The sequence below is a fragment of the Mobula birostris genome, chromosome 19 (assembly GCF_030028105.1).
Source record: "Mobula birostris isolate sMobBir1 chromosome 19, sMobBir1.hap1, whole genome shotgun sequence".
NCBI lineage: Eukaryota > Metazoa > Chordata > Chondrichthyes > Myliobatiformes > Myliobatidae > Mobula > Mobula birostris.
In genome coordinates, this window is record NC_092388.1 from 40,966,897 (window position 1) to 40,991,716 (window position 24,820).

Consider the following 24,820-nt stretch of genomic DNA (forward strand, 5'->3'; position numbering starts at 1 on the left):
GGAGCTGGTGAATTGATGGAGCTGGCTGTGTTTACAACTCTCTGCAGCTTTTTCCAGTCCTGTGCAGTGGCCCCTCCACACCAGATGATGAGGCAACCAGCCAGACTGCTTTCCACGGTATATTTGTAGAAATTTGCCAGTGTCTTTGGTGACATTCCAATTCTCCTCAAACTCCTAATGAAATATAGGCGCTGTTGTGCCTTTTTGTAATTACATCAATATGCTGGGCCCGGGATAGGTCCTCAGATATGTTGACACCCAGGAACTTGAAACTGCTCACCCTTTCCACTACTGATCCCTCAACTGGTGTGTGTTCCCCTAACTTCCCCTTCCTGAAGTCTGCAGTAAACACCTTGTTCTTACTGACGTTGAGGGCATGTTTGTTGCTGCAACACCACTCAACGAACTGATTGGTCTTTGCTTCTGTACAACTTCTTGTCACCAATAGTCGTGTCATCAGCAAATTTACCGATGGCGTTTGAGCTGTGCTCGAGCCACACGGTCGTGGGAGTAGAGACAGTAGAGCAGTGGGCTAAGCACGCATCCGTGAGGTGCGCCAGTGGTGACTGTCAGCGAAGAAGAGGTGCTATTTCTGATCCACACACACTGTGGTCTCCTGGTGAAGAAGTCAAGGATGCACTGCAGAAGCCCAGGTTTTGGAGCTTGTAGATTAGAACTGAGGGTATGATTGTGTTGAGCACTGAGATGTAGCCAATAAACAGTGGGCTACATATGTACTACTACTGTCCATGTGATTTGAGGCCGAGTGCAGAGGTAGTGAGGTTGCATCCGCTGCAGACCTATGGTGGCAATAGTCAAATTGCAGTGGGTCTGGTTCCAGTTCCATGCTTAGGCAGGAGCTGATTCCAGCCACGACCAGCCTCTCAAAGCACGGGGTGATAATCGTTGAGGCAGCTTACCCTGGTCTTAAAGATATATTTTTAAAGACTATCTGTCATAATTAACAATGGTAGAAACATCTATAGATAGAGCAGAAAACATTTTAAGACAATGCTTGCGATTTAAAAAAAATAATACCTTTCAGGAGCTCTGGGATGTTTTTGAAGTACTTCATAACATAGGGATATAGCAACCAATTTGTCCATAGCATAGTCCCGTAAAAAACACGTGGTAATGACTAAATGATTAGATTTAGGTGAGGAGGGGTAGTTGATCAGAAAGCCTCTCTCTTACATCCACCCAGACAGACAGGCAGGCAGGTCTTTAGTTTAACCCCTTTTCATAAAAAGAAGTCCCTATGTCTCTGACAAGGGGACTTCCTGAATACAACACTGGTGTATCTGCTTAGATTTCTGGAATCCGTAATTCTGCTGCTTCAAAGCCATAAATGCAATTGTGCCAAGACTGGCTGGGGTGAATCACAGTCATACCATCTCTCGTGCCCAGAAATACTAACCTCTGTTTCATTCTGTATCTCCTTATTCAATATGCTTTGTTTTGTCTTGTATAATGTTTAACCTTTGTGTCAAAAAGACTTTTATTCCTCATTGAGTCATCCTTATCCAGACAGCTAAATCTATTCTGTTGAGCTCTGTGTGTGCCCCTGGTACAGAGTGCAGGCAGTGTCTTCGATGTGTATTATTGAAATTACTAATCAAACAATGTGAGGTTAGATTTTCATCCCAAGATACTTCTGGACGATATTTACTTGGTGCTGTGACAAATATTAGCAGATGAGAACTGGCTGAAACATGAGAATGAAATTAGTTTAACACATATAACTAGCAGGAGAAATGATATCATGCTTGAATATATTTTTAAATGCCAGTATGTAGACATGGTGTCTCCTTTTATCCACTTTTGAGACACCTCCACCAGGAGAACTGACATCCGCGCACCTACCCACTCAGGCTGTTAATGAAATTACCTTGCCCCTCACAGGATCAGTTTGCTTAATCTCTCCTCATGGAAGCCCATGTTTTGTTTTCTCTTCCTCCCCCTTTCTTAAACAATGGGGTGATGCTTGCCTCCTTTCAACCTGTGAGAAACATTCAAGCTCTTCCACTCATTTCCCTGCATCCTGTTCTCTCACACCCCTGAGAGAACCTGGGTTCCCTTACCGCTCACCATTGTCAAAGTAAGAAATACCACACAGACCATCAACCAATCCATTTATGTTAATCCTCTGTTTTTAATTCTTCCCGTGTTCTCTTCTCAGACATAACCACTCACCTACACACTGCAATATGCAGTGCCAATTACTTCCCAAATATGTCATTGCAACGTGGGTGAAACTGGAGCACCCTGGGAGACCTCAAAGGGTCACATGTGAAAACTCGACACTTAAAGCACCAGAGGTCAGGATTGAACCTGGGTCACTGAAGCATTCAGCTACCCAACTCTGTAGTCCTAACTGATTTTACATTAGTATCAGCACAACCTCTCTTCCTTTTTCCACTTTATCTCTTCTGGAGATTAAATACTCTGCAATTACTATTTCTCAATTGAATGGCAGAGATGAAACTGGGATTTCATCTTCCTTTTTAGTTATGTTTTTGTCATATGTAATACATGTCTTGCTTCTAAGAATCCAGCTGATAATTTTCATACAAAATGAAATGTGGGTTACTGAGTCACTTTATTTTTTCTCAGTTCAGACTGAAAACTTGTGCGGGTTGCCTGGTTTATCCCAAATTATGCGAAAACACTTGTCTGCATAGACATGCAGTGATCGGTTATTTTGAAGTAGGCATCTTGGTGACTGTTTGCTCAGCGGTCCAACTGTTTCTGTGACGTCATGCGTCACTTACAAGGACGTTTCGACTTGCGGTGATTGAGCTGATTCGGATTGGAAACGTTAATGTGTGACCGATGCACTACATCACACTACGTACATGAACTTTCAGTGAGCCCTGTCATGCTTCCAAGGGGATTTATTAACTCGCGGATTGCTGGATTTCTGTGCACGAGCAGCTCAGTGCAGAAATCCAGGCCTTTCTTAAAGGTTGGTCGTCAGTGCCTGACTGCCCTTATATTTCTGGACCCACCCCAGCAACCAGTCCTCCAACCCACAGCTGGCTGACCCCCCCCCCCCCGGATTACAGACACGGGGCAGAAGTGTTTTAACTATGTCATTTTGTTCTACTTTGTTTCAATGTGTTTTAAACACATTTTAAGGCATTCTCACCTTTTACATCCTCTGATTAAAAAATATACATTTAATTGTGTTAGAATAGATATTGAGCATCTCCTCCAGAGACGACTTAAAATGGTTAAATGGAGTTCGATGGCTGACCGGGTGTTGATAAGGTGGGACTTTGGGATAAAAAGCCAAAGGACTTTTCACCCCTTGGCTTCAGATCTGTCTTATGGGGCTCCTGGGTACAAAGAATGATCTCATTTAGCCTTTTGAACCTGAAAATAGTGCTGGTAGGTCATTGATAAATTAATTGATTATTGTTATATGGACTGAGATGCAGTGAAAAGCTGTTGCTTATGACATAGGAGCATAAATAGACCATTCGGCCCATCTAGTCTGTTCTGCCATTCTATCATGGCTGACTTATTATCCCTCAGCCACATTCTCCTGCATCCTTCCCGTAATCCTTGATGCCCTGATTAACCAAGAACCTATCAACCTCCGCTGTAAGTATACCCAACGATTTGTCTGCACAGTTGTCTGTGGCAATGAATTCCACAGATTCACCACCCTCTGGCTAAAGAAATTTTTCCTCATCTCCATTCTAAATGGACGTTTGTAAATTCTGAGGTTCTGCCCTCCGGTCCTAGACTCACTCACTATAAGAAACATTCTTTCCACAACCACTTTCTAAAGACCCTTCCAATATTCAGTAGACTGCAGTAAGATCCTCCCTTTTTCTTCTAAACTCCAGCGAGTACAGGACCAGAGCTGTCGAACGCTTCTCGTATGTTTCATTCTCCTCTGGACCCTTGCCAATGCCACTGCATCTGTTCTTGGATAATGAGCCCAGATTTGCTCACAGTACTCCCAAATGCAGTCCGACCAATGTCTTATAAAGCATCAGCATTACATCTTTGCTTTTGTATTTTTGTCTTCTTGAAATGACTGTTAACATTTTGTTTGCTTTACTTGCCACCAATTCAGCCTGCAAGTTAACCTTTAGGGAATCCTGCGCAAGGACTCCTAAGTCCCTCTGCATCTCTTAATTTTTTAAATTTTCTTCCCTTTTAGAAAACAGTCCACGCCTTTATTCCTTCTGCCAAAGTACATGACTGTGCACTTCCCTACATTATATTCCATCTACCAGTTCCTTGCCCATTCCTTCAATCTGTCTAAGTCCTTCTGCAGACACCCTGCTTCCTCAATACCACCTGCCCCTCCATCTATCGTTGTATCATCATCAACAGATAATTCGACATCCAGACAGATAATGCCATATCTGTGGGGCTGAGGAGGGGGAAAAAGTATCATGACTGAATGGCAGAGCAGGCTCGATGGGCCAAATGACCTAATTCTGCTCCTATGTCTTATGGTCTTATACATAAGTAAGTAGAGATGGTAAAACCAAAGAATGCAGAATATAGTGAAGCAGTATAGAGAAAGTGTAGTGTAGGTAGACAACTAAAGTCCAAAGTCACAATGAGGTGGATTGGGAGATCAAGATCTTCTTTTAGGTGTAGTTTGGTATCAAAAGGTAAAGGAACCTTTGGGAGACTGAGATCAAAATATGATTGATGTCAGCCTGCAGTTTGAAAGGGAGAAGATAAAGTCAGATGTATCATTATTATAGTAGAGTAAAGGGAATGGCAGAGACATGAGAGAGGAGCTGACCAAAGTTTATTGGAAGGGGACACCTGCAGGGATGATGGCAGAACAGCAATAGCTGGGGTTTCTGGTGGCAATGTGCATTGGCACGTGGCCAAGATGTTAAGACGTTTGTCTAGTGATCTGAAGGTCGCTAGTTCGAGCCTTGGCTGAGGCAGCGTGTTGAGTCCTTGAGCAAGGCACTTAACCACACATTGCTCTGCGACGACACCAGTGCCAAGCTGTATGGGTCCTAATGCCCTTCCCTTGGACAAAATTGGTGGTGTGGAGAGGGGAGATTTGCAGCATGGGCAACTGCCGGTCTTCCATACAACCATGCCCAGGCCTGTGTCCTGGAAACCTTCCAAGGCGCAAATCCATGGTCTCACGAGACTAACAGATGCCTATGGAAGGTGCAGGATAGATACATCTGAAAGATGAATAGGTATTCTAAAGAGATGATGAGGCAACTGTGGCTGACATCATAAAAGTGAAAGAGAGGGCATATGATATAGTAAAAATTAATGGGAAGTTAGAGGATTGGGAAGCTTTTATAAATCAACCGAAAGCAACTGAAAAGCCATAAGGAAAAAAAAGATGAAATATGAATGTAAACAAGAAAATAATTTAAAAGAGGAAGAGTAAAAGAGAGGTGAGGGTGGATGTTGGAGAGGAGGTAATAGGGGACAAAGACATGGTGGACAAACTTAATAGGTCTTCACTGTGAGAAAAGCTAGCAGTACACCAGAAATCTGAGAGTATCAGAGAGCAGAAGTGAGTGTGGTTGCTGTTACCAAAGAGAACGTGCTTGGGAATCTGAGAGGTCACCTGGACTACACCCTAGGGTTCTGATAGACATAGCTGAAGAGATTGTGGAGGCATTAGTAATCATCATTTAAGGATCACAAAATTCTGTAATGGCTCCGAAGGACTGGAAAATTGCAAATGTCATTCCAGTCTTTAAAAAGGGAGGGAGGCAGAAGAAGGGCAACTATAGGGCAGTTAGCCTGATTTCAGTGGTTGGGAAGATCCATATTTAAGGATGAGATTTCTGGATACTTGGAGGCACATGATAAAATAGGCCAACTGGTTTCCTTAAGGGGAAAACTTGACAAATCTAATAGAATTCTTTGAGGAGATAACAGGCAGCCTTTTCTGGTTGGCTGCCAGTGACTAGTGGTGTTCCACAGGAGGCCGGTGTTGGGACTGCTTCTTTTCACGTTATATGTCATTGATTTGAATGACAGAATTGATAGCTTTATGGCTAAGATTGTGGCTGATATGGAGATAGTGGAGGGGCAGGTAGTATTGAGGAAGCAGGGAGTTTGCAATATGACTCAGGCAGATTGGGAGAATGGATAAAGAACTGGCAGATGAAATATAGGGGAGGGAACTGAATAGTCATGCACTTTGGTAGAAGGAATAAAGACATAGACTATTTTCTAAATGGGGAGAAAATTCAAAAATCAAGGGTGAAAGGGACTTGTGAGTCCTTGTGCAGAATTCCCTCAAGATTAACTTGCAGTTTGATTTGGTGGTAAGGAAGGCAATTGAAATGTTGACATTCATTTTGAAAGGATTCGAATATAAGACCAAGGATGTAATGCAGAGGCTTTATAAGGAATTGGTCGGATTGCACTCGTAGTATTGTGAGCTTTTTTTCACCACTTTATCTAAGAAAAGATGGTCCAGAGGAGATTCACGGGAATGATTCCAAGAATGAAAGGTTTAATGTATGAGGAATATTTGAAGGCTTTGGGCCTGTACTCGCTGGAATTTAGAAGAATGGGGGAAGGGGGTACTTCATTGAAACCTATCTAATATTGAAAGGTGTGGATAGAGTGTATATGAATGGGATGTCTAGGACTATAGGGCACAGCCTCATGATAGAGGGGCGTACATTTAGTACAGAGATGAGGAGGAATTTCTTTAGCCAGAGGGCAGTGAATCTGTGCAATCCATTGCCGCAGACAGCTGTGGAGGCCAAGTCTTTGAGTATATTTAAAGGGGAGGATAATAGGTTCTTGATTTGTTCTTGATTTTTCAGGGTGTTGAAAGTTCTGGGAGAAAACCCAAGAATGGGGTCGAGAGGGTATATCAGCCATGATGGAATTGCATAGCAGACTGGACGGACCAAATGGCCTAATTCTTCTCCTCTGTTTTATTCTGGTCTTATTAGAGGGCCGTTCATTTCCTGGCATTGGGCCAAGTCCTTTATAACGGAAAAGGAAGCTTCTAAGGGATATGGGCATGTCCTCAAGTTGTGTCTACACATTCATTTCCTCACAGGAACAGTGCTGAATGGATCTACCCGTTAAATAGTTCAGATGACCTTTGAGGTCACACAATTAAGAAATATTATACACCGAAATCAGAAACGGGAAAGTAGACATAAAGCCACTCACCTTTGGTGCTCTGGATCCCGATATGTTATCTTGAATTAGAAATGTCTCTTGATTAATAAATTATGTTGTCCAGCCTAATGAAGCTAAATTTTGCTTAATGATGGATTTTTTTTTAGATGCCAATTGATTTTCAGTAATTACCTCTCTTTTGCAGTGACATCTGAGATATTTGATGATGACAATTGCAGTGACCCTGTGTCTGAAGATTCGGAGAGCCAGTCCGAGTCCAGTTTAAGCTCCTGCCCGACCAGCCCACTGGACCAGCCAAACCCGTTCCCCACTGTGACTCGCTCCCCCAGCCTGGAACTGTTGAGTCCGGAGTCTGACTGTGCGACAGGTTCTCCCATTCTGGGGCCTCGCAGTGAATGCAGTGGAGCTTCCTCCCCTGAATGTGAAGCTGAAAGAGGTCAGTGATGCTTGAGGATTTCTCTGGAAGAAAAAAAAGTTTTCTGGGGATGGGATTATTGTGCTACTATATTTCATCCATTCACTTACTTTGGGAGATGGGCTTGCTGGGAAGCTGAGAATTTAATGCCGAACCCTATGCGTCATGGGCAGTCCTGGTGAAGTTTGTGTCCAATGAGCTTGCAGTTGGGGATTTAGTCCCAGAGATGATGAACAGTGCTCGCCTTGGAACAGCACCTGCAGGTGAAAATGCTTCTATGTGTACCTGACCTTCTCAGGGTTTGAGAGTAGAGTGGGCATGAGATGATGCAGCCATTTCAGTGCAATATCCTGCTTCAGTAACAGTGAGGGAAGGTTAAAGGAGGCCTTTATCGTAAAGGACACTGAAAACTGGCCCAAATTCCCAGAGAGCTGGTGCATTAGTGTCTATGGTGCACCACAGACCCCATCTCATGGGTGATGTCCCCTGCATGCTTCATGCCAATGTTTGAGGGCTCCATTACAGTCAGCCGTGCTTGGGAGCTGTCTTCACCCGTCTGGTGATCCAAAGGTTGAGAAACTATGATTACTTGAGTGTAGTTTTAGCTTATTTTGTCAGGGGGTAACTTGTTTACCAATTGATGTTTTGGCATTGCTGGCATTTTCCAGTATGTGCTGAAAATCTTAAATAAAAGCAGAACCATTCAGCAGCTCAGTAAATATGTGTAGGAGAAGCAGTTGTTGTTTCAAGGCAAAGCCCTTTGACAGTTCATGATGGTGGGTCTAAATTCAGTAACATTAACTCATTTTCTCATTCTATACCTGCTGTCTGAGCGGTTGAGTATTCCCAGCATTTTAAATTTTAAATTTAATTTTAAATGGGACAATGTATAGGTAAAGGATAAGTAATGAGTATTGGGCCTCTGGGGAAACTCTTGCATTTGGATTAGGGAAGTGTAGATCTCCCCACTATTTCCTCTCTCTATCCCATCCCACTCTCCAGCTACTTCAGCTGCAGAATTCTAAGGTTCAATACATCAGAATCATGAATAAAGAGTCAGTCAGTCACATATCCATCATCCATTTCCAGTCGTCGAGCAGCAGGCTACCACAGCACATTCCTTGTTTTGGTTGCTTCTTCTCCCGTTCAGGTCTGCTTATGCTGCACCCAGCTTCTCCTGTTCAGGTCTGCTCGGGTTCCACCCAAACGATTGCCTTTCAGGACCACCGCCACTCCAGCCTGGCTGGTCAGTGCCCACCGCCCAGGTCCAGATCCCCCTGCTGCCCGCTACTTCCGTGCCCTTCACGTGGCTCACTCTCACTTTGCTCTGCTCTCCCAGCTTGTTCATACTTCACCCACGCTGGTGCTCTGACTTGCCACCCTGAACACCTCTACATTTTGAGGTCCACTTCCAGTCACACTGCTGCAGATTACTGTTGCACTTTCCTTGGTCAGTTGCCCATCCTCTGTTAACCCCGGCCCCTGATTCACTCTTTACAGTCCACCGGCTGTTCATCCTTTTGGGTGTCGTTGAGTCTACCCAGCCTTAACCCTTTCAGGCCTGTTTAAACTATGCACTGCTTCACTCCCCTTCAGGTTCGCCTGAGCTGAACTTAAGCCATCGTCCTTTCAGGTCTGCTTAAACTCTGTCAGGCCTTCACCTTTTTAGGTCTGCAGCCTGTCCTGTCCGTTTCAGGTCCACCCGGCCAATTCCACACCCATTTTGCCAGATCCATTAGGGATCAGCCTGCTGGCCTTGCGGTTCTCCCTGATCCCTACTACCACCGTGTCCTATACCTGTTTACTCTTCTCTGCCTTCTTAGCTTCTTCTTGCTTCACCCAACCGGTTGTGCTGGCTTACCATTCACCACTTCACATTTCCCAGTCCACTTCTAATCGCCTCGCAGCCGGGATCACTGCCACACACTTCGTGGTTAGTTGCCTCTTCCCTCTACCCATCCCGTTCCTGGTTCACAGAAACAAACTTAAGAGCACCAACTTTACTCTGATGTTAATCCTGATTGTGATAGAGAAGCATGTGTGTGAAAATAATGATATGATTAAATCCATTTTAGAACTGAGCTATGTTTATTTTTCCACAATAATTTATTCAGTGATCTATAAATGGTTTTATTGGCATTTATTGGAACGAAATTGAAGTTACTAATCGTCAATCAATGTTTTCTATCATTTGGACAGGGTGCAGGGCTGGTGTTGAAAAGAAGGACAAACTGATTAACCAACAAGCCATTGATGAGACTGCTCTGAAGATCAGAGTAACTCAAATTTCAGTCAAATGCACACATCCAAAGGAGAAACAAATTTCAGGAATAGAGGTCTGCAGTTTGGCTGGCTCCCCAACCTGTTAAATATGGTGTGAACCAGTATCTTAAACATGCCAGAAAACATCTGCCACCAACTTACTCATTCACAATCCAGGCCTTTTAATTGCTGTCTAACTACTTATTGAAAGGTTTCTTCGAAATGTGGTTGGTATGTCTAATTGAGATGAAAAGGAACCTTGGGGAAGTTTTTGGATTGAAAAGACTTGGACATAGCAATTTGATTTTGGACAGGAGGCAAAGTAGCAGCAACTGCCTTGTGCTGGTGAAGTGGATTTGAAGATTGACTTTTTCTTTTGCTGCAATCAATGACCTATATGTACATGGCAGAGGAGGAACACTAATCGAGAGGCTATGCTTTGCTCCACTCGTATTGTGTGCAATATTTATATGTGCCACTTCATTGTGTCTCTCTTCACACGGAGACCTGCTGTGTTCTTGTGTTGACAAGTGTGCTACTGCACTGAGGGTCTGCAGTGCATCTTTACAGCAGAGTTAGTTTCACACTGTGGAAAAACAGACCTGAGGCTACTGCTCCGGTTTCCTGTTGTTCAGAAAGACTTGCAATAAGAAAAAAAAACTACAGTGCTGAGGGTCCTTCACTTCCCGTGAATGGTGAGAGTTTAACAGGAGTGGAGCAACATGTTTACTATCTGGAAAGGTAGATCTGGCATTGTTAAATGTCTTTACTGTTCCATTATATCTTTGTAACCACGTGGAAGAAAACAAAAGATTTCTGGAGAAAGCTGGCCATTGATATTTGGCTTAGAAATTGTAGTGTTTTCACTGACAAGTTAAAGTTCTTTGTTGGCCATAAATTTGCATTAAACCAAGTACACTACAGGCACTGACAAGGTTCTGCTGCTGAGAAACGTCTGCCCGTGCAGTTGACAGAAAATATCACAGACTGGATGACAGCACTGGGAATCCAGATTGTAAAAAATAGCTCCCTGGGCTTTAGTTCGGGGAGAAGAGAGATCTGGTTTGCCAAAGGGATTTTATTTTTGACTTGCAAGTAAAGTAACCAACGAGAAAGCTTGCATGCCTTATATTTATGTTTAAAACATAATATACACACAATAGATTGGTAATCATTAAGTACTATTTTGAGCATTAGTTTTTTTGTACAATTCAGTATTGTAAAATTGTGTATAGTTCCACATTTTTAATATGGGTTCTGTCATTAAATATGCCTCATCATTCTAAATACATATATATAGTCACTACTGTGTTTGTGTTAATCCATCTCATATAGTAACAGTGACACTGAGTGGCTATGACATTTTAATCTGAAGGTAACTTCAACTTGATTGCATTTTAAATCAACAAGTCTGTACAACTGAATGAACTATTTCCTTCATGCCAGTTTGGCAAGAATAAAAACAATGGATATGGAATAAGGACAAAAAAAATCTTGGATCTCCTAATGGACTATCATATTGGTTTTGGAAGCTTTTGAGTTGGGATTTGTCAATCATTTTGGTTTAACACAATATTTTGCATGTTAGGTTTAAAAAAAATCTTTCCATTAGGAACATGGCTACCAGCAATAACTGTTCCATATTTAGCACAACAGAGGTTTCAGAGTTTTAAAAATGCATGTTATTTGAGTTTTAAAATAGCTGACTTTTGTTCTAAATTGCAAAATCTCATTCTTAATAAATGAAGCACTAGATATTTAAAAAGTGCCCCACTGTATTACCATAAGACTGGAGCAGAATTAGTCCACTTGGCCCTTTGAGTCTGGTCACCATGGCTGATTTATTATGCCTCTCAACTTCATTTTCTTATCTCCTCCTCTTAATCTTTAATGCCCTTACTAATTAAGAACCTGTCAACCTCCGCTTTAAATATATTCAATGACTAGGCCTCTACAGCCATTGGTGGCAATGAATCCCACAGATTCACCACCCTCTGGCTCAAGAAATTCCTCCTCATCTGTTCTGAAGGGATGTCCTTCTATGCAGAGGCTGTGCCATCTGTTCCTTGACTCACCCACTACGGAAACATCCTCTCCACATCAACTCTATCTAGGCCTTTCAATAATCGATAAGTTTCAGTGAGATCACTCCCTCATTCTTCTAAACTCCAGCAAGTACAGGCCCAGAGCCATCACAGGCTCCTCATATGTTAACCCTTTCATTCCCAGAATCATTCCCGTGAACCTCCTCCAGACACTCTGCAATCTTGTGGTGAGAAATTAGCTGTTATATTTCTTCCAGTGCAAATGCAACAAATTTTAAGATGACTGTAAATTGTCACCAACGTCTCAAAACCTTGAAAGGTGCTATATGATCTAAGTGGCTTTTGTTCTCATCATGCTCCCTTTAATGGAGCCAGGAGCCTGGGTGACACAAATTGTAACTAAACATTACCAACCCTTTGGAAGTAGGCATGAACAACTTCACACAACTGAACAATCATGACAAAATATTGATTTTTATTCTACATAATCCAAGATGTGCAGACACTTCAGAGGAATTTGTAAAGTTTTTGTCTTCAAAGTAAACTTATAAAGAAAATTTCTGCTTTCTCACAATCCAATGTCGGAAAACATAACTTTCCAGTTCTTATTTAGTGAAATACTAAATAAAAATAGATAAAAATATATAATCTACAATAGAAATATGAATGAACAATTGCTAGACCAGTATTCACCCTTTTTAAAATGAAAAAAATTTAACATATTACAAACGTTAACTGGTCTTTGGTTTATTATACATTGCACAGTTCCCTTAGATGTGAAGTACTTTCAGTAACTTTGATGGATGTTTTTCATGTAGTTTAAAGGCTCCCAAACAATTCTTGTCTCATACCATCAGTAAAGACTAACACAAGTTGTATCAGAGCTTTATAGTGTAAAATACAACTCACTACCATCTCAAACCTGGGCAGGAGTAGCCACAAATGAGATTCCCGTAGAGTCCAGTTATATTCTACAGCCAAAATTATACATGAATTGATTTATGTAAAAATATAAAATACAGTTAAGGGCTCCTTCATTTAAAAAGTATACAAGAAATCCAATCACAAGTGGAATTTCTTCCTCGTCATTGAACTAACTTTGCATATCACGCTTGACTTTCAGTGAAAGAATAGAAAGATTGTGCAGAGTCTCTGATAAATTTTGCAAAATGAATAAATTCCGATTGGTGCCTCAGAAAAGTACTTTTAAAAAATAACTAGGATATACATTATTTGACAAATTTTAAGTGTAAAGGTGATCAAACCAAGCTCTTGGCTCACTGTAATTGAGTAATCTTGAGTGGGATAGTACTGTGGAAATCTAAGAAGAAAGGGCCTTCCTGATGAGGAAGGAAGGTAGTAGGGATGATGTTGTAAACTCCGGCAGATACACGCTCTATTTCTGAATAGCAAAACCCACACCTGCAACAGAAGAAATGCACATGTTAATGCCTACAGGTTGCGCAGACTGTACAAACTGGCTAATTTATACAATGCCTCAGCACAATAAGCTTTAGCCAAAATTGTTGTCTAGGGAAGATAGAAGCCAACTTATGAATGAAATTTCAAGAAGGAATACGATACTCTCCAGATAATCTGATTGACGGATAGCAGCTGAAGAATGTACTAGCCTTACACTCTTTGAAGTAGTGTGTTGGAATATTTTACATACATGCAAAGTCAATACATTTTGGTTTAATTTCTCATCCAAAAGTCACCGTGCATACAGTATTGCCTCAGCACCGCACATGGATTAGTAACCTGGCTATTGTACTCGTGACTTTGGAATGCCTTAAATTGATTCCAGGATTGAACAGCTTGTCATATGAAGAGCATTTGATGTCTCTGGGCCTGTATTCACTGGAATTCAGAAGAATGAGGGGTGACCGGATTGAAACCTATTGAATGATGATACAGAAATGGACTGATATGAAGAATTAACTCTTTTGCAAAAGTAAAGGCAATATCTGTAAATCAGCATGGGATGAGCTGCGACAAAAACACAGGCCTCTGCAACTCATGAAGGAATACCTGTAAGAATAATTGTTTTTTTAATCTTAATTTAAGTATTTCAGGAACTATGGAAACAACTACCATCATTGGATGTGATATTAATAAAAAGCACACAACTATACCTATAATCTCCACTGGTCTTTTTATGGAATTCATTATCTCCGGTTGTTGAGACAGTTACTATTTCAAAACCAACACTGTACTGCCTGCAAAAAAACTCAGGAAAAATACAAATGAGCATTAAAAATAGTACTTACTTCAACAACTGTATTTATGATTATAATCTTAGTTAGCCTCTCCCATACACACACACACACACAGTAGCTAGGGTGCCCAAGACTTTTTGCACAGTATTGTATTTATCCTGTTCAGCTCAGAGACACCAGGCAAAGTCATACGGTTCCAAACTATTGGCTTATTGGTCATTACAAAATGTCTTGCTGGTGCTTCCTGCTCCCTCCCCTCCCCCTTCCCATTTTCCCAACTATGAACTCCCTCTCTGCCCCCTTCCCACTTTATTAGGATATACCTACTAAATATTCGCCGTGGTGTTTTGCTGTTGTAGCTCACCCACTTCAAGGTTCGACATGCTGAATGTTCATTTGATTCCAAACAAACAATCAGTTTATTGATCATTATAGAATGTCTCTCTGGTGCTTCCCATTCCCCACTCCATCACCTCTCCCTTCCCCTTTTCCCAATCATACTTCCCCTGCCCCCTTCCCACTCTCAGGCCACAACAGAGACCCATATCAGAATCAGGTTTATCATTACTCACATATGTCACAAAGTATGTTTTTCTACCTAAAATTACTACAGTACTGTGCAAGTGTCTTAGGCACCCTGGCTGTACACATGTGCTTAAGACTTTTGTACGGTTGGATAGAGAGATAAAGCAAGGGCCTGCGAGGAACCTTCTGTATGAATTAACATGGGTCAAATCAGTGTCCCTGTTTTCAACTCTTGATCTCACACCATATCCGTCGTACGCCAAGTATTGCCCATAGGATACATACTTTTGCACTTATTTCTTCAGTAGACCATTGTTAGCAATGTAGAGATTTAGTGGTTGATGCATATCCAACCTATCTGCTTTCCCTATTTTCAATGTCTACTCCTCCAGAATAAAGTTATTTTCATAAATATTGTACAGAAAGTAGAGCATTAACAGCCCGGGAAAGGCAGACCACCGCACGATTTATAGCGTTTCACATCCTAAAGTAGCAATAGAATAAAGTACAATATTTTGTGATGGGAAACTTTCTATCCAGAAGATATTCCCAATAAAATAGATATTTTTGCACGGCTGTATGGGTCCCAAAGAAATTTCCTGAGTTATTATTGCCTGTACTGGGAACAAACTGCTGCTCTAAGAACAGATGGAGAAGTGAGTCAGTTTACGAAAATCAAGAGAGGCGTTAGACAAGGGCGTGTTTTCTCCCCTGATTTATTTAATGTGTACAGTGAAACAATATTACAAAAAATAAGAGACATCTTGGGAATCAAAGTTGGCGGTGAAAACATCAATAATTTCAGATATGCAGATGACACTGTGTTAATTGCAAGTACGGAGGAAGAACTACAAAACTTAATTAATATAATTAGTGAAGAAAGTGCAAAAATGGGTCTATCAATTGCAAAAAGACAGAATGTATGGTGATATCCAAAAAGAAGGAGAATCCTATCTGCAGGCTGAGAATAAATAGGGAAGACATAAAACAAGTAAAGAACCTTTGCTACTTAGGAAGCTGGGTGACATCAGGTGGCAGGTGCGACCTGGACATCAAAAGAAGAATAGGGATGGCAAAAGACACCTTTACGTGAATGAAGAGTATACTGACCAACACTAAACTAGGTATGACAACCCGCCTCAGAGCACTGAAATGTTATGATTATCCAGTTATGTTATATGGCTCAGAATGTTGAGACAATATCTAGTAACATGAGGAAATGAATTGTAGCAGCAGAGATGTGGTTTTTGAGGGAGATGCAAAAGATATCATGGATGAAACGAATATCTAGTGAGGATGTCATGAACAGAGCAAACACAAAAAGAGAAATAATGTGTGAGATCACGAAAAGGCAACGTAACTTCATTGGACATGTGATTAGGAAAGAGGAGTTAGAATGCACGGTAATTATGGGAAAGATTGAAGGGAAGAAAGCAAGAGGAAGACAAAGACAAATGATGATGGAGACAACAGCCAGACAACTGGAAATAAATACCAATGAACTGATACGCTTAACCCGAAACAGAAGTGTGTGGGCCATGGCAGTCAAAGCTCAAACTGGGTGTGGCACCTGATGATAATGTTTATTGCCTGTGCTATGCGACAGCGAGTATAGGAATAGAATGAGGTAGAGGATAAATGTGTGGCTGAGGGATTGGAGCAGGGGGCAGGGATTCAGATTTCTGGATCATGGGGACCTCTTTTGGGGCAGGAGTGACCTATACAAAAAGGTTGGGTTGCACTTGAATCTCAGGGGGACCAATATCCTGGCAGGGAGGTTTGCTAAGGCTATTGGGGAGAGTTTATTTTATTTTTTTTTAAATTTTATTTTTATTTGGATAAGGAATTCACAAGTATCATGTACTTTTTCCACACTTATAACCTTTTCCATTTTTTTGGCTATTGGGGAGAGTTTAAACTAGAATTGCTGGGGGGTAGGAAGCGAACTGAAGAGATGGAAGAAGGGGCGGTTGACTCACAAATCGAGAAAACTTGTAGGTAGTGTGAGAGGGAGGATAGGCAGGTGATAGAGAAGGGATACGCTCAGATTGATGGTTTGAGATGTGTCTATTTTAATGCAAGGAGTATCATGAACAAAGCCGATGAGCTTAGAGGGTGGATCTGTACTTGGGGCTATGATATTGTGGCCATTACAGAGACTTGGATGGCTCAGGGGCGGGAATGGCTATTTAGAGTGCCAGACTTCAGATGTTTCAGAGAAAGAGGCAAAAGAGGTGGGGGGCGTGGCACTGCTGATCAGAGATAGTGTCACGGCTGCAGAAAGGAGGAAGTCATGGAGGGATTGTCTACTGAGTCTCTGTGGGTGGAAGTTAGGAACAGGAAGGGGTCAATAACTTCTACTGGCTGTTTTTTTAAATAGACCACCTAATAGTAACAGGGAAATCAAGGAGCAGATAGGGAAGCAGATTCTGGAAAGATGCAATAACAACAGGGTTGTCGTGGTGGGAGATCTTAATTTCCCCAATATTCATTGGCATCTCCCTAGAGCAAGAGGTTTAGATGGGGTGGAGTTTGTTAGGTGTGTTCAAGAAGGTTTCCTGACACAATATGTAGATCAGCCTACAAGAGGAGAGGCTGTACTTCATCTGGTATTGGGAAATGAACCTGGTCAGGTGTCAGGTCGCTCAGTGGGAGAGCATTTTGGAGATAGTGATCACAATTCTATCTCCCTTAGCATAGCATTGGAGGGGGATAGGAACAGACAAGTTAGGAAAGCATTTAAATGGAGTAAGGGGAGATACGAAGCTATCAGGCAGGAACTTGAGAGCATAAATTGGGAACAGATGTTCCTGGAAATGTACAGAAATGTGGCAAATGCTCAGGGGATATTTGCGTGGCATTTTGCATAGGTACGTTCCAATGAGACAGGGAAAGGATGGTAGGGTACAGGAACCGTGGTGTACAAAGACTGTTGAATATCTAGTCAAGAAGAAAAGCTTACGAGAGGTTAAAAAAACTAGGTAATGATAGAAATCTAGAAAATGATAAAGGCTAGCAGGAAGGAGCTTAAGAAATAAATTAGGAGAGCCAGAAGGGGTCATGAAAAGGCCTTGGCAAGCAGGATTATGGAAAACCCCAAGGCATTCTACAAGTATGTGAAGAGCAAGAGGATAAGACATGAGAGAATAGGACCAAACAAGTGTGACAGTGGAAAAGTGTGTATGGAACCGGAGCAGATAGCAGAGGTACTTAATGAATACTTTGCTTCAATATTCACTACGGAAAAGGATCTTGGCAATTGTAGGGATGACTTACAGCAGATTGAAAAGCTTGAGCATATAGACATTAAGAAAGAAGGTGTGCTGGAGCTTTTGGAAAGCACCAAGATGGATAAGTCACCGGGACTGGACAAGATATACCCCAGGCTACTGTGGAAGGCGAGGGAAGAGATTGCTGAGCATCTGGCGATGATCTTTGCATCAATAGGGACAGGAGAAGTTCTGGAGTACTGGAGGGTTGCAGATATTGTTCCCTTATTCAAGAAAGGGAGTAGAGATAGCCCAGGAAATTATAGACCAGAGAGTCTTACTTCAGCAGTTGGTAAGTTGATGAAGAAGATCCTGAGAGGCAGGATTATGAACATTTGGAGAGGCATAATATGAATAAGAATGGTCAGCATGGCTTTGTCAAAGGCAGGTCGTGCCTACGAGCCTGATTGAATTTTTTGAGGATGTGATTGAACACATTGATGAAGATAGAGCAGTAGATGTAGTGTATATGGATTTCAGCAAGGCATTTGACAAGGTACCCTATGCAAGGCTTATTGAGAAAGTAAGGAGGCATGTAAGGTCGGCTGGTGGCAGTGAGATCAGTGCCAGGCTCAAGAACGGAGGTTCCCGAGTTCGATCCACTGACAGACCGCCCCTGTGCGTGCTCTCTATCCGCGCCGGGTTGATGTCGAGCTCGCAACTCGGCCTCGTAAAATAATACTGCGAAATGTCTGTGCGAGGAGTGGCGCCCCACAGAGCCTTTCGAACTACGCCTTGTAAGGCATGAAAATGCCCGACGCTGGCCTCCCAGGTCTGAGTCAACGGCATCATAAGGGGGCCTTGCTTTGTGGATCCAGAATTGGCTTGCCCACAGAAGGCAAAGAGTATTTGTAGACAGGTCACATTCTGCACGGAGGTCGGTCACCAGTGGTGTTTCTCAGGGATCTGTTCTGGGACCCCTTCTCGTCACGATTTTTATAAATGACCTGGATGAGGAAGCGGAGGGATGGGTTCATAAATATGCTGATGACACAAAGGTTGGGGGTGTTGTGGATAGTGTGGAGGGCTGTCAGAGGTAACAGCGGGACATCAATAGGATGCAAAACGGGGCAGAGAAGTAGCAGATGGAGTTCAACCCAGTTAAGTGTGAGGTAGTTCATTTTGTTGTAGGTCAAATATGATGACAGAATATAGTACTAATGGTAAGACTTTTGGCGGTGTGGAGGATCAGAGGGATCTAAGGGTCCATGGTCATAGGGCACCCAAAGCTGCTGCGCAGGTTGACTGTGTGGTTAAGAAAGCATACGGTGTATTGGCCGTCATCAATCATGGGATTGACTTTAGGAGCAGAGAGGTAACGTTGCAGCTATATAGGACCCTGGTCAGACCCCACTTGGAGTACTGTGCTCGGTTCTGGTCACCTCACTACAGGAAGTTTGTGGAAACTGTAGAAACAGTGCAGAGGAGATTTACAAGGATGTTGCCTAGAATGGGGAGCATGCCTTATGAGAATAGGTTGAGTGAACTTGGCCTTTCTTCCTTGGAGTGACAGAGAATGAGAGGTGACCTGATAGAGGTGTATAAGATGATGAGAGGCACTGATCGTGTGGATAGTCAGAGGCTTTTTCCCAGAGCTGAAATGGCTAACACAAGAGGGCACAGTTTTAAGGTGCTTGGACAGAGGGGATATCAGGGGTAAGTTGGTTTTTTTTAAACACAGAGTGGTGAGTGTGTGGAATGGGCTGCCGGCGACTGTGATGGAGGCGGATACAATAGGGTCTTTTAAGAGTCTCCTGGATAGCTACATGGAGCTTAGAAAAACAGAGGGCTATGGGCAACCCTAGGTAATTTCTAAAGTAAGTACATGTTTGGCACAGCATTGTGGGCCGAAGGGCCTGTATTGTGCTGTAGGTTTTCTATGTTTCTATTTGTATATTGGACACTCTGACAATTTCTGACAAAGCAGCTCTTCAGAATAGAGAAGACTGCAAAATGAGCTCACTGAGATCTGTAAGATTACTCAGGGGTTTCAAATGTCTTTGCCAGAAACATAAGAATACTATTAAAATTGAAGTAAACAACATAAAAAGAGTAAACCCTTAAAAAAAATCAATGAGATTAGACCAATAAGAAGTAACTGAAATGTAGTTTGTCTCCTTTGCTGATTATTCATAGCCCTGTAATCCCCATTAAAGCCAGAAGAGAGAGTTTCCCAGTTGGATGCCAGAGATCCTCAGCAAGACAGAGGTTTGCTGCTGAATTCCATGTAATTGCGGACGTTCTGGACTTAATGTTGGTTTACACAGCTAAAGGTTGATGGTTCCACTGGGAACCAGTGTCAATTAGCTAATGAGGGCCAACTCACTGTAACATAGAGTCACAGAAACAGGCCCTTTGGTCCGTGGTCCACGCTGACCACAGCATCCTTCCTTCCTGTGTCTCCCTCCTCACTAAGCCCAGTTGCCCACGTTTGACCCATAAACTTCCATGCCTCTTAAATGCTGCATCTATATCTGCCTCAACCACTTCTTCTGGCAACTCATTCAAGGTACTCACCCCTTTGTGTAAAGGTTATCTGTCAGGCCTGGTTTAACTCTCTTCTGTTATCTATCTACGATGCCACCTCTCATTGTCCTGCACTTCAGGGAATAAAGGGTCAGAATGGCCAACCTTTCCCTAAACTCAGGCCCTTGAGTTCAGGCAGCATCCTTGAAAATCTCTTCTGCACCTTCTTCAGCTTAACAATATCTTGCCCATACCAAGGTGACCAAAACTGTACACGATACCCCAAGTGGAGCCTCACCAGTGACTTATATAACTGCAATATAATGTCCCTGCTCCTAAACTTGATGCCTTGACTGATGAAGCCTGTTAAACACCTTCTTCACTTGTGTGGCCACTTTCAACAAACTTTGCACTTATACTCCAGGTACCCCTGTTCCACAACAATGCAATTCACCGTAAAAGTCCTACAATCTGTACAAGTTCTACAAGTTTCAACTTTGAAAAGGAAAGCGGAGTACTCTAACGTTTCCCTCCAAGACCACAAACCTGTCATGGGGTTTGGAGGCTTGTGTGCCTCAAAGACCCGGAGAGTTATGTTAGCTGGAGTCAGGCTCTTGGTAGGGTCACCCATACAAACAGGTCAAAGAGTGGAGGCCATACTAAGAGTGGTCCACTGGTTCTCCAGGTTTGGGGGTTCAGCTCAGGGCTAACAACACTGATTGGTAGAACGAAATTGTTACAGAAGCAGCAAGAATGATGAAGAATCCTTCTAAATCTGAATGCTACGGTATTCCTGAGTCTCCACCCGACTTGCATGACTGATAGTCGTGAAAACCAAGCTACTGACATGTTGAAGAAAGCCCTGAATACCGCCCGCTATGGAGGAGCTTCATTGTTGCTCTAAACACCAGGGGCATAACAGGCAGTAGAGACTCCAATGCTTTAATAACATATCAAACAGGAGTACTTCCTGCCATGGAAATAAACAAATAAAATAAACAGTTATTCTTGAATTCCAGGTTATTTTTGTTCTTTACTGACCTGGGGCCCCGCAGTTCAATCAACAACGGCCCTGTTTTCTCTGCAGTGATCTGGTAAATTGGATTCATTTTGTAAGTGTCTCTGTAATTTCCACATCCGCCTGCAGACTGACCTTTCCACTGGCCGTTAACCTGTCACAATCACAAACACACAGTTAAAAAAAAAACAAATTTAGAGACACACATGCAAATGCTGGAACTTGGGGCAACACACAAAATGCTGGAGGAACTCAGTGGGCAGGCAATATCTATGGAGGGAAATGGACAATCATTTTGGGCTGAGACCCTTCATCTGGACTGAAGACTGTCCATTTCCCTCCATAGATGCTGCTTGACCTACTGAGTCCCTGCATACTTTGTGTTGCAGTAAAGAAAATATTACTTCTGGTTACAGAATTTCAAGATCAGGCACTAAACTGTTTGCTACAGTGGGAAACGTAGATGAGGAACACAACACTTATTGGTTCAAGGATGTTCTGTCATTCAAAGCTGTTTGACTAAATTTATACACCTTCCATTATCCTGAACATCTCCAGTTAACAAAATTCTGCTAACCACAGATGTAAAGTTAATGGATGGATCTTGAAAACCAATGAAATACTTTCATCTTAATAGCCCTGCCATTATCAGGATCAACAGTTTTTTCAAACACCAGGACCGCCAGAATATCACTGGCTAATGTTTATCATGGGATTGGTGAAAAAATTGCTTTAACGAAATACAGAAAACATTAGCCCACACTGACAAGGGCACATTCACAAATCTGCATTAATGATAAAGGCACTGAAGCTACAAAAAGGGAACGTGTCACTTGCCCAACCAGAACATGCTGACAGGAGCAAAAAATTGCAGATGCAGAAGTCCGAAACAACTGCAGAAAATGCCAGATGCACTCAAGTAAATCAGGCTGTATACGTGTGGAAAGAGAAACTGAGTCAACTTTTCAGGTCAATGACCCTAAATCACATGATACCGTCACTAGAGCCCATCTGCTCTATTAGCAGATAATCCTGAGAGTTCTAACAAAGAATCGTACAGAAAACAAAACCCTTCCTTCCTATTTTTGATATTGACTAACAAATAAAATTCTGTGGAGGAATGGGATGGATAACATAATTCATTCAAAGAAGCTGCACTAGCACAAGAATCTGCTACTCAGATTCACCACTGTGCTGCCTGGGTGCCGCTTATTTTAGACGGCCAGGGAATGTTTAAGTGGAGTTATTCATGAAACTCAAACATAAGAGCATCTAATGGAATAGCACTGTGTTTACGGTGATCTACCAACACTTTGCTACTTCTATGAACCGAAGATTTACTTCATAAAACTTTTATTCAAAATTATAGGCAGACATCCCTTCTGTGGATAACAGATCATCTTAAATCAATGTATATCATCACTAATCGTAAGTGTACTTAAATATACCTGAGATTTTTATAGATATGCAAGCAGCTTTTAATTTATTCTACCTTGGCAGAAAAAAATACTCACCCGCTTATTGTGTGTGTAAGGGAATGGGATCTTAGAAAATGTAAACTTGCACATGGAATATACCTGTAGGAAGGAATTGAAATCCTGTGATTGATAACACAATGTTTATCTTTGATGTAAAACACAGCATGCTGAGTAACTTGTTCAGAATTGTGAAAGAGGAAGATTGAGCAAGGCTTAGATAGGACAGATACTTTATTGATTACAAAAGAAATTACAGGGTCAATGTAGCATTACAAGCTCACAGATATACAATATTAGAAGTAAGAAGAATATCTAAATAAAAAGCAACTTAACTTAAATAGTCTAACAAGAGGGGGCCATCACTTCCCTGGCTATAGATGGACTCGTTACAGAGCTCTATACCAAGGGTAAGAATAACCTCATACCCTCAGCCATAAGGCCCCATGAGTCAATCTATAGCTTAACAAGATACTTTGTATTCTGTGCTCATGAATCACAGTTTAGGGAAAATGTTCATCACCTTTTCTTAAAGTTTTACTTCCCCCTGCACCCCCGCCCCCCCCACCACCAAATTGTCATCTTATTCCTCAACTTGTTTCCCTTCTGAAAGCATCAACTTATTATTCTGGTCTGGGAGCAATAGTGGCTTGGGTTCGCCATCAATGTTCGGCAATGAACTATTCAAACTCCCCTGTAAGTAGCCATTCATCCTTGTATAGCTTTTTCACGACGACATGTCCAAAACTTGTTAATTGTGCATCCAGTAGATGCTGACCCTAGTCCCAAGAGATCCAAACATGAAAGTTATACTGACACTACAACTTTGAGGGAACGCTGCACTGCAGTGTTGCTTATTAGGTTTGGTACCACGACAAATGCAGGAATCAGCTGAAACATATCAAGCACAGTGTCAAATTTCACGGAAATCCTATTTTTATCTTTTAGCTGATGACAATAATGAGGCAATAATATGCTTACCCTGATTGTGTAATGGATGGTGTTCTGTTTTTCATACTGAGACACCACTAAAGTAAACGTATTTGTCCCTGGTGTGGTCAGCTTGATCTTGGTCAGATAATGAGGGCTGTTTATTCGAATCCCATCAATGAATGGAGGAGGATCATCTACATGAGATTCGAAAATAAATTTATCAGACTTGCTTAGACTTGCAGACCACAGGTAGCTAAAAATAATACTCAATACACAAAAAAACTGTAGGAACTCAGTGGGGCAAGGCAGCATTTATGGAGGGAAATGGACCCTCGTTGTTTGAAGTCAAGAACCTTCATTCAAGACTGCTTGCTGTCAATTCTCAGTGCACAAGTGTAAAGGAGAACAAAATGATTGTTACTCTAGATCTGACGTAGCACACCAACCATTTTGTTCATCTGCAATGAAAGAAAGAAGGGAGGTAATCAGATAAAGAGAGGGGATGGAGCAGCTCTTTACACTAGCTATCTCCCCCTTTCAGTTCAGATGTAGGGTCTCAACCCAAAACACCGACTGTCTGTTCCTTCCATAGATGCTGCCTGACCCTTTGAACTCCTCCAGCATCTTGTTTGCAAACTTTATATGTCTGATAACACCAACAGGAACGTGCATCCCTGTGGGAGTCATCTGAATACAGAGAGATAAAGTGGCATCAGAACACAAGTGAAAATTTGGAGATTATTCTGATGCTTATTTATTATTTAGTAAACTGGAATATTAAAGCTTCGTTAAGGTTTTAAACAATTAAAATTACATGGACTTATAAAGATAGAATCTGCATAGAGTTCCAAGGCGGCATGGTGGTGTAGTGGTTAGCACAATGCTTCACAGTGCAGGTGACCCAAACTCGATTCCCAGTGCTGCCTGCAAGGAGATTGTACGTTCTCCCCGTGGGTTTCCTCTGGGTGCTCTGATCTCCTCCCACAGTCTAAAGACGTACCAGTTGGTAGGTTAATTGGTCATTGTAAATTGTCCTGTGATTAGGCAAGGATTAAATCGGGGTTCTGCTGG

The 24,820-nt window shown here is 42.1% G+C and overlaps 2 protein-coding genes across 3 annotated transcripts in view; one reads left to right on the top strand and one right to left on the bottom strand.

Annotated features, from left to right (window-relative positions):
* LOC140212547 (SH3 domain-binding protein 5-like) overlaps positions 1-13,965 on the top strand; it is a 77,685-nt gene extending 63,720 nt beyond the window's left edge. The window contains exons 8-9 of the mRNA XM_072283499.1: positions 7,307-7,558; positions 9,737-13,965. Of these exons, the coding sequence (XP_072139600.1) occupies positions 7,307-7,558; positions 9,737-9,906 (422 nt within the window). The 3' untranslated portion in view covers positions 9,907-13,965. The remainder of the gene's footprint in view (positions 1-7,306; positions 7,559-9,736) is intronic.
* capn7 (calpain 7) overlaps positions 11,579-24,820 on the bottom strand; it is a 75,156-nt gene continuing 61,914 nt past the window's right edge. Inside the window, exons 17-21 of one of the 2 annotated variants that reach the window (XM_072283497.1) lie at positions 23,798-23,943; positions 22,856-22,918; positions 21,365-21,495; positions 13,980-14,063; positions 11,582-13,266 (exon numbers count right to left, since the gene is read on the bottom strand). In XM_072283497.1, coding sequence (XP_072139598.1) covers positions 13,122-13,266; positions 13,980-14,063; positions 21,365-21,495; positions 22,856-22,918; positions 23,798-23,943 — 569 coding nt within the window. In that variant the 3' untranslated portion in view covers positions 11,582-13,121. Of the gene's footprint in view, positions 13,267-13,979; positions 14,064-21,364; positions 21,496-22,855; positions 22,919-23,797; positions 23,944-24,820 lie in introns of both variants that reach the window. The other variant, XM_072283498.1, reaches the window with a different exon arrangement.